This window comes from Pollicipes pollicipes, unplaced genomic scaffold, assembly GCF_011947565.3.
Source record: "Pollicipes pollicipes isolate AB1234 unplaced genomic scaffold, Ppol_2.1 Scaffold_4740;HRSCAF=5597_pilon_pilon_pilon, whole genome shotgun sequence".
NCBI classification, from domain to species: domain Eukaryota; kingdom Metazoa; phylum Arthropoda; class Thecostraca; order Pollicipedomorpha; family Pollicipedidae; genus Pollicipes; species Pollicipes pollicipes.
In genome coordinates, this window is record NW_023596545.1 from 35989268 (window position 1) to 36000013 (window position 10746).

Consider the following 10746-nt stretch of genomic DNA (forward strand, 5'->3'; position numbering starts at 1 on the left):
AGTCCAGGATGTGAGTTGTGTCCGGGAGTGTGAGCCGGTGACTGTATTAGTTACGTGCGACGCATCCGAGAGAGCAGGAGCATGCTGGGGGTGGGCCGGAGCGCAGAGAGATGGGGAACAGGTACACTAGCTTTTAGAAATTCGATATGAGCTTCTATGGAAGCTGAATGGAGTGCTTTCCTATGAGTTGATTTACAGTAATCAAAAGTTAATCCCTGAGACCTTCCAAGTTCTCAGAAGTGAAAACGCGAAGGCAATTTTCTACATTTACCATATTTCTACACGCAGTAACCATTTCTGGCTCCAAACGCTTCGCCCAGGATCAACGGTATGTGATTGCCGAGATTCAACTTAACCGGAACGGCTGCTTGGAGCGTCTTAACACGCTTAAAACTGTGCGCATCACTTTGTTATTACTCAACGCATTTCGAAACGCACAAAACATGTATTGTAGCATGCGAAAAAATAATTGCCGCTGCTTCGGCACCGGGAGTTTCCGCTCAGTGCCCTGAGGTTATGGCATGAATACTGCACCGCAGTACTGCTTGGTACAAAATGCTGGAACGATTTTTCACTGGTGTCAAGTCAAATCCCAAATATCGTGGTAAGATTCTGGCGTTGATTGCAACAGGCTCAGAAAAGAAAGATACGATATGAAAGACGGGGAAACAACAGATAAGACATTAGTATTAGGCTCATTCCTTGGATAAAAACCAGAAGAATGGAGACACAGTTGGGTTGATATTTCGGCAACATGCCTTTATCGAAACAAGAGCAGAAGTGACCTCTGACAAAGGACTTCTTCTATTGTTTCGATAAAGGCATGTTGCCGAAATATCAACCCAACTGTGTCTCCATTTTCCTGGTTTTTATCCGAGGAATGATGCTAACGCTAATGTCTTATCTATGTGAATAATGTTCCCCAATAATGCACTGAACACCTTACGAAAAACAAACAGCTTTTACGAGCGCAACCTGTTTTCCCCACTACCGTTTCCCACATCAAGGTCAACTTCTCACGGCACGCAGCCTGTGGGTGGCCTTCCAGAGCGAGCTTACCTCCGGGTACGGCCCGATCTCGTTGGTGACCTCCCAGAGGGCGGCTCGACAGACCGGCACGGCCGTCCAGCAGACGACGGCCAGCAGCAGCAGGGCGGCGGTCGCCATGGGTGCGAGGGCGCGCGTCGGCGGAGACGCTCGACGGCCGGACGGGAGCGGACTGGACGGCGGCGTCGCCGACGACCGCTTTATAACGCCGTCGGGGTGGCGGCTGGCCTACACCGCTGCCGCCCCCGGCCCGGCGTGGCCAGCGCGCCGCCCCGTCACTACGGTCGGGCTGAGCCGTCACCGTAACCGCGTAACCGAGCGCGTAACGTAACGTAGCCGCGTAACCGAGCAGGAAGAGGTGCCTTAGCGGTTCTCCAGTGGCGGACTGAGTGTTTGATTGCAGCGCGCTCACTGCGCGTTCGCAAGTCATGCTTGTCGGATCATAGGCCAACGAGGAGACTGACAAATTCTGATGGCTGACCAGTTGCGGCTTTCGAACACCCGGGCATTCCAAGCCTACCGGAGGGCGGGGGCTGGGCAACTGCAGTCCGCGGCCCATACTTCTGCAACGCTCACGCCACTCAGTGTGCTCCTGCTCCCCGCTGCTCACGCCCATATCACCGGGAGACTGCTAGCTCGGCAGGTCCGAGGCTCTTCCCACCCGTCTCAGTCGTTGACACCTGTGATGGAGTTTCGAAGAGCACTATAATGGTAGGTTTAGCTGACGACTGGACGCTCGTTGTCAGGATGCCAATTACAGCCTGGTTACCGATCGGACCCTGGTTTCCTGCCACACCCTGGTTACCTATCAAAGTCTGGTTACGTATCACAGCCTGGTTTATCATGCTCATCTGGTTACGTATTATAGCCTGGTTACCCATCACAGCATAGTTAATTATCGTAGCCTGATTACCTATCACATCCTGGTTGCCTATCACACCCTGGCTTCTATCACAGCCTGGTTGCTCAGCACAGTATGGTTATCTATCACACTCTGATTACCTATCACAGCTGCGTGGAGTTGTCTGCTGTTTTCAATTCAACGGAAGCCTTGCTATACGAAATATATGCGAAAGATGTTTCGAGCAAAACAGGCGTTCCGTCCAAAACCTCCTGTATCTTTCATGACTGACGGACGTCATTGACTCAGACCAAAGGGAGATTCATGCCGGGACTGGTCTCTGAAGCGCTCCTGACTGTCAAGGAAGAGGATATGAAATTACATGGCCCTCTCCAAAGAGGGTCCTGTCTTTTTATGCTAAGCTAGGTGTTACGAGGACATCATGTCAGCAGCGTGGCAAAGCTCCAGCGCGCTCTCGCCGGCGGCGAGCCCCGCACCCCCGGCAGCGGCTGTGGCGGCGGCACTTCAGCGCGCGGGGCTGCGGGCGCCCCGCTCGGCAGGGGCGCGGAGGGGGGGGAGCACAGCGCCGATGGAGCACGCCCCTGTGACGGGGCGGCGGCATGACCCGCGCCAGGCTGCCGGGGAGGGGGGGCCGTGACGTCGGCGCTGGCCCCTCTCGCAGCCGGCGGCGAAGTCGGGGTCACGGGCTTCCCCGCCATGAGCGGCCCGGTTATGACGGTCCGAAACGGGAGCCGGGAGGCCGGGGAGACGGCGGCGAGGTCGGTCGCCTCTCCGCGGCGCTCTTGAACGACGCGGCGGAGTGCCGTCACACGGAGCCGACTCTGGTCCGGCGGCCGCGGCATGACCCGGCAACGCCGTGGTGAAGCCCGAGGACCAGTCTCTGAGGTCGGGAGGTCGATCCAGCCGCGCCTCTGACATGGGGGAGTCAGACGGGGTGCGCCTTAGCGTCGGGGTTTACCCAGCTACCTTGTTCGGTGTCAGAGAAGAGCTCACTTCGGTAGCTGGGGTAACTTCGGCTAGTTTTGGTGAAGCCCTTGACGATGGCAATGGGGCCTGGTCCAGCGTTCACTGTGATCATCAAAAGTAACTCTGAACCGGATGTGATTCACAGGTGTCGTGTTCAGCCATGAAGTGTCGTTTGCCCACACATCTCGACTGTGTGCTCTCCCAGGAACCACCTCTGCCCGATCGGCCGTGACCCAAGCTTTCCAGCGGTGGCGTCAGCCCTTGGGGACGCATTCGCAGTCGCGGAGATCCGTTTGACCCATAAGCACAGCCACCAATGGTCGGTTTCCCACGAGAAGAACAGGCCGGCAACCTGGCCTGGCCGTGATGGGGGAAGGGAGGGGATGGGTGGGATGGGATAAAAACCGGAAAGCAGCAGGAAATACATTGGGATGAACTGAGCTTCTATGAGATTGTAGGCTTCCAAGGTCTTGCACTGAATCCCGGCCGCTGTTGGCTGCTCACAACCCATGCACTGACAGGTCGGACAACGTATAAAGCTCGTCATGTTCGTTGCTAAAAATGCCAACAGGCTTAACTCCATGGGGCGTGGTGATAAGCGTCGAAAATTGCTTTGCTGGCTCCAAACGTAGAACGAACATCATGTTTATTCAGAGCCGTATTCTAATGACAAACCAGAGAACATCTGCCTGAACGAATGGGACAGAAGAGGTTTCTTTGGTCGCGGCAACACGAACAGAGGAGCTGCTACGCAGGTTAACCCAGACGTGCAAGTGTTCATCCAAGCAGTTGTTAAGTGCACATCAAGCCGTTTGGTTATCCTCGTCGCAGGGTTGAACGGCAGCGCGGCTTCCTAATCAACTTAAGCGTTCAGAACATAGATAACCCGAACCACTTACGCAGTCTTTTTGACATGTATGATGAAGTGTTAGTTGGATATAATTTATAGGGATGTTGACTAATTTTCGCTTAGACGTGGAACAAGATGGGATAAAGGCTTATGAGCGGTACCATGGGATAAAGGCTTATGAGCGGTACCATAAAATTGATTCGCGTTAAAAAAAAAACGTCCAGGAATACATGCGGCAAATTCCTCAGTCAATGTGTAGATAGGACTTAACACAAATATACATTCGTTCACGTACGGACGTGGCAACCCGATAAGTGAATGGCAAATGACTTTTTTCTAGATGGAAGCATCTTATTCCGAGGGGCTATAGCAACGTAACTAAACAGAAAGTGGCAGAACAGAAAACAGAAACAGAAAAACTAAAACAGAAATTGTGAGCGGCCTTCTAGGCCGTTGAGAGACCAGACTCCACGTCTGGCGTGGGTGGAAAATACCGATTGTATTTCAACTCCCGTTACAAGTGGTCGGCTCGAAAGTATAACTTCCGCCGACTTTACGACGAACATGCGTAGCATGGCAAATGTAGAGACGCAGGATATTGTAGGTCTTAGAACAGAAAAAGAACTCGTTGCTCGCATTTCTCGACGCGTTACTCGCAACTCGCATGGGCAACACCAACGGACGGCTCCACTTGCCGGATGTGCGGATGGTTACACGGGGTTTTTCTGTTAGCCCTCACAGGACTTACAAATCAGAAACTCCTATCCTTGGCATTTACGGACGGCTCTACAGGCCGGGATCCCGATGTTCACACGGTGTTGCTCTATACAACTTCCTGTCAAGAAGTGAGATTCCTTATCTATTACGTGATAAGACACGTTTACGACCGTTGTTACATTCCATCAGAAATGCGAAATGTTTACTTTTACCATCCCAAAGAAAGAAGACAAAGCACTGGTATGATCATCACGGCCTGTCAACCTACCAAATGCCGTCTTTAAAACATTGACCAAGACCTTTGCCAGGCTGTTAGCGAAACGATTGTCGGTCTTATCAACGGAGACCAGCCTAGTTTTATTTGACAGCGATGTTTTGGAGAAGCATTAGAACGGTGCCAGAGATGTTGAGAATCGCAGGTCGAGCCGGAACAACAGCATAAGACAGTAGTGCTAGCCTTATTCTTCCTCGATAGGGCGAACAGTACTGTCTTATCTAAATATGTAGTGCTCCTCGCAAATAAACTTAATAACTTACGCGATTTTGGAAATAAAAGGACTTCAGTTGGCATTTGGCTGGCGAAAAGGCATGCGACTTCGTTGGCTGGGGATATTCAAAAACAATATTATCGAAACATTGGTTTTTAGCACTACTATGCAGATGTGGATCAGTCTGATTTACCAAAATATTTCACTGTCCCACTAGCACAAGGCAGATGCAAATTAACGGAGCACTGTCAGAATTGTGCTCCATCACGCGAGACCTCAGGCAGGATGCCCGCCAAGCTGCAGGCTTTTCCTGCTACGCATGTAATTAATGCTACAACGAATCCGCGACGTCAGGATAAAACGATTTCCCTTCGGAGATACCGAGGTCGAAGCATTAGCATACGCCCACGCCCCTGAAAGTAATGGATAGCCAATAAGACTCGTTCGGGAATCAATAAGATCGTTATCACAGTTGCATGGTGTGTCTAGCTAAAAACTCAACACGCAGAACATTCGATTATTGGTCAAGTTGTGTTTTTCCGAAATGATTCTTTGGGTCGAGTGACTTCTTGGACCTACCTTCACTCACGATTTTTTGATCGATCGATTTTGCGGTCTTGCCTTTGTCTGATAAACCTGCAGAGACAGAAGACAAATCTGTACATATAATACTTGTACGATGTCTTGCTCGGGAGATGTCTGCTTCGAAAGGCATGACGGTGGTAAACAGCGTCTGACGCGCTCTATCACTATATAGGGGCTGGCCGGGCGCTACGGTGATAAACACGGCAAGAAATCATCGAGGATTTGGCATGTAGGTCCGAAATCTTGCTGCCGCGGCTTAAATAAGCTTAATAATAATCTTAATCTTCTTGATGCTGTTTTCAATGGAACTTTCTTTCAAGTACTTGCCGAAATGCACGTTTCATTACAGTAGAATAATAAGCGGTTCTAGCGGGTGATGAGTAGGATTGATCCTTGTCGCTATCCAGTAAGGCGTCGCCTCCGAGCCGCTAAGCTCAGTTCACAAGGGCGACACTTCCGGGTTTTTGTCTCCTCGGCGGCTGCTGCTGTCGCCCCAGCGACAGAGTGACAGAAGCGCTAGAGTGACAGCGGCTGCCGCCTGCAGGTGGCAGCCGGCAGGCGGCAGTCGCATATGGGCACACAGAATGACGTAGGAAGCCATTTGTCCAATGAAAGAGCAGTTGGGGTGGCACAGATGTCGCCATGGCGACTCCACCGAATGTTTGATTGAATGGAATGTTTCGTATTTGGAGACATTGAAGCAAGTACCAGGTATCATGAAACAAGCTCACTGAAAACTATTGGTATGCTTTTTAAGTGCAAAAGTCTGTTCTAAACAGCACACTTCTCTGTTTAGTAAATAAGCTCCTCAGTGTGACATGGCTTGATTACATCATTGTACTCTGTACAACATTGATTGAGAGTCATTTGACGGCCGCTTTATCTGAAAATCACGGTCACGAGCGCCGGATATGAGCGCCCCTACAACGATATTTTTATTAGCCTTGATCGCTGCATGGCTTCGGAATGTCAGGATTGAATGACTTTATTATGACGTCCTGACTATCACATGAATGCCAATGAGACTTTGAAATATTCTTCTCGAAATACTTTCCCCTTTTCGCGGGCGTGTGGCTCAGAAACCAGAGGGGTGTGGATCTCAAGAAGGGCAGGATTTTAAACAGCGCCGAAAGTTCTTCAGGAGGGCTACTTTAGTTCAAACCTCCATATCACTGTGAAACACTCTTCAAAGGAACTGTGCGCCAAAGCCACACCAGCGATTCGTGGAAATCGCTTGCATTTGAGGATGTGTTTTAAATTACGCATATCAAGACATAAGGCTGATTCGACATCTGTTCCAATACTACATAAGTTTTATGTTCTTTGGAGCGGCGTCTGTGTTTAAAGGTTGCAGTTCCCTAACAGGCGCCCGGGTGGGGGGTCAAGTTGACCCCCCAAAGGTTATTCCAGAATGGTTTCAGAACGGCGCAGCGTAGCCGCGCCAAATTTTGCATGGCTGTAGACAATTGAATAGCAGATTGTTTGACATAAATGAATTTTAGATGTAACTCGTAAGACGGCTGACCTACGGCAGGTCAAAGTTAGGCCATGGTTTCAGCGAAGGCAATTTCTATGGAATCATCCAATCTGATACAATAACAGAGTTTTGACGAAGCCATACATCTCTGAGATGCTTTCTTAGGCACTGCAAATATTGGATGAGCATATTACGTTGACCTAAGGTCAGGTATGAGGGTCAGACCAAGGTCACAACCAACCTGGTTTATTGCTCTAGGGCTTGCTGTATGGGATAGTTTGTGGTGCTCATTTCGAATTTGTTGACAGCAGGAACCGCTTTATACATCTTCCATTGACTTTTAGGAGGTCAGAAAAGGTGATTGATCTAAGATGACCCGGATCGACGATTTGTTTTAGGAGCATAACGCCTAGCGTAATCTTTGTCGCTCATTCAAACGCGAAACTCAGAGCATTCTTGTATGATTTTGGCCACCATGACCTTGAAAAGGTCAAACAAGTTCACTGACCTCAAACGGGCTTTGAACTTTGGCTTAGAAGCAGTTGGCTAGGTTCTGAAGGCGCATTGAAGACCAATCTGGAATTTGACCTTTTTTACCTTGTTTGACCTGAAGGTCATAACCTAGGAAGCTCGAACTTTGACCTAAGTGAGTTCACGTACAGGTCAAGACACCCTATAAATTTGGTGTCTCTAGCTTTCTTAGTTCCCGAGATCTCAGCGGGGGGTCAAATTGACCCCCTACCCGAGCGAAGGGTATCTAGCCGGCCATCCGGTCGCGTGTTAATACCATGTTACTGTTGATGTGTAAAAAGATTGATAGTTCCGCACTACATTTCCGCATTGTGGTTTACGCTTTGGGTGTGGGTGCTCAGCTCAGTGTGTTCTACACCAGCTATTTTCCAATGTCACAATCAGGGGGGTCAATTTTTGTAAATGGCTGGAGGCCGATCCGTGTGCCCGATTACCCTTCCCGCTTTTTTCGCAACGAGATCAGCCTACATGATTTTGGCTAAAGACATTTTATATTATGTCTATTTCCATATTTATCTACATTTATGCATTATTATTTATTCATGTCATTTATCTGTTTATATATATATATATATATATATATATATTATATATAATTATTTACCTGTTGTTATATATGTATTTCTTTGTTTTATATATGTATTTTTTTTAGATATTTATGGATTATATTATTTATATATCTATATATGATTGTTTATTTTCATTTATATTTTGATGCTTTGTGTCATTTTAGAATAACATTGAATCTAAGCAGGTATAGTATAGTCATATAGGGAAGAATACAGAGGGGTCATTGGAGGCACGTGCCCTTTCTGACCTGAGTACAGGCGTCCCTGCAGAGTCCCCCTTAGGGCGCTGAAGGCACTCTTTATGGCGGCCATGGACGGTAGGACGTTTTTTGTAGGGGACGGGGATAAGGTAAGTCATGAAGGACTAACGTCATTCTCCCACTTCAGACCTTTTTATCTTAGCCCCTCAAACCTGTACGAGTCTCATGACACTAGGTGCTTAAAGTGTATTGCATCGCTTATCCGCTCAGTAGTTTACAACTTTTATCTTGCGCTAAGAACAAACACAACTTTTTATCACGGGGGGGAGGATAGTTCTGGCGTTGGTAGGCACAATGCTCCAGACGACAACCGCATATGTTTTGTGTCTATGCGACGTTGAACATACGGATATATTAACATATATATTTACGCAGTTTGGGGTCCAAGTCATTTGTTGAAATTCCTCAGCATGCCCCATTTTTTCTCATAAAACAATGTTATGTGTGTAGCCACCATTGGTAGAAGACATGATGTCGCTTTACATAACGGAGTCTCCAGGGGCCCAGTGAATCAGAAGCACTGATATCATGTTCATGCTGCTGAAAAGGGCGCATGAACTTGCGTTTGACAGACAAGACAAAACACTTAAATATAACAAGATTACCTCAATGTTTAAGGTTGCCCCTCATTTGAGGAAAGCCAATACGAAACGGGGTCAAAGAACATAACCTTCGTGTGATCGCTAGTTTTTCCTACGTTATTGTAGTATTCCATCCAAAAAGATGGGAGGGCCCAAACCAACATTAGGGACCCAGCTGAACATTGGGAGGGGGGGCAGGGCCCCACAAAAGAATGCAAATTGACGCCTCTGGCCACAGCACGGTGTTTTACTTAGTTTTCGGTTAAGGATTTACCTCGTTGATTGGTCTTATTTTATGCCACATAGATATGGGACCGCGGCCGGGACTGGGACTAGGGACCGGGACTGGGGACCGGGACTAGGGGCCGGGACTAGAAGGAGCAACTGGGACCTGGACTAAATTGTGATACAGATAAGACAGTAACAATAGCCTCATTCCTCAGTGAAAACCCAAGAGAATGGAGATATAGATACGTTAACATTTCGGCAACATACCTTAACCAAAACAAGAGCAGACGCGAACTCAAAACTGCCTGCCAATGATCTTACTCGATTTTTCAGTTGTTTTTTGTTGTTGCTGTTAAAACAGCAAACCACAGTTTTTACACAGGACACCGACATTCAAGGGATTAAACAGGGAGCAATGGCCAGCCACGACTACAATACAGTGCATATGTAAGAATTAGAATACGTCAAAATGTGTGTACATTCAAGCGAGTTCAAGTAAACGGGCATCACACACCACGCATCAATTATACATGGAAACGATTTCAATAAAACAGGCATCGCGCATCATGCGTCAGGCGTCAGCTGCGCATGTAAACGATGTAAGCTAGATAGCTAAATGATGAATGATTCTTCTGATAATATTAGTTAGCTAACTAAACGTCAACAATCGTGTAAATCAAGCTAGTTAGCTTAAAGTCGTTTCCATTTGTGACTGCAGTATGACACGTAATGCGCGGTGCCTGTTTAATTGAAATCGTTATCATGTATAATTGATGCGTGATGTGTGATGCCTGTTTACCTGGCCTCGCTTGCATGTGGAAATGAGGCGTGATGTGTGATGCCTGTTGACTTGAATTCCCTTGCATGTACATGCATTTTTGTGCATTCTAACTTTTAGCTAGACATCCACTGTGTGGTATTAGTGGCTGACCATTGTTCCTTGCTTTATCCCCTGAATGTTCGTGTACTGTAAAAACTGTGGCTCACTGTTTCAAAAAAAAAATCTGAAAAATTGAGTACGACCAGAGGCAAGCAGTTTTGAATTCACTTTTGATACTGCTTCGATAAAGGCATGGTGCCGAAACATCAACGCATCTATATCTCCATTCTCCCGGATTTCTACCTCAACGAATGAGGCTATTGCTATTGTCTGAGCTACGTGAAGAACGTTCCTCGCAAATGCACTTAACAACTTACTAAATCGTGATACATTACTACGGTATTGCAAAACACCGCATTTTGGCTGATATCGTTCGAGGAAGAATTGTCCTACGAAATAGCTGATACTGGTGTGCTGTTGCTGCTGCTGCTGCTGCTGCTGCTGTGCGTCGGCTTCTGCCGCCATCCAGTATAGAAGCATGACCGCTGGTCCCCGAGGGCGACCTCTTCCTGCCGGCTGATGACAGTTTCCTGGCGCATGAGCGCCTTCGCTGCCCAGTGCCTAAAGCCGGAACGATGTCGTTGACCGCCAGTGTGCGGCCGTGGCCCAGCATATGAGTGCTGCTGCCGTCGCTGTCCGGGGCAGGAGGCCGCCGCTGGCTGTTGATTGGCGACCGTCCTCCGCCAAAGGATCCCCGTCAGGCCG

At 48.3% G+C, this 10746-nt stretch overlaps 1 protein-coding gene across 1 annotated transcript in view; it reads right to left on the reverse strand.

Annotated features, from left to right (window-relative positions):
- LOC119098290 (U-scoloptoxin(11)-Sm5a) overlaps window positions 1–1201 on the reverse strand; it is a 36353-nt gene extending 35152 nt beyond the window's left edge. The window contains exon 1 of the mRNA XM_037221211.1: window positions 1060–1201. Coding sequence (XP_037077106.1) covers window positions 1060–1167 — 108 coding nt within the window. The 5' untranslated portion in view covers window positions 1168–1201. The remainder of the gene's footprint in view (window positions 1–1059) is intronic.
- Window positions 1202–10746: the final 9545 nt, after the last annotated feature.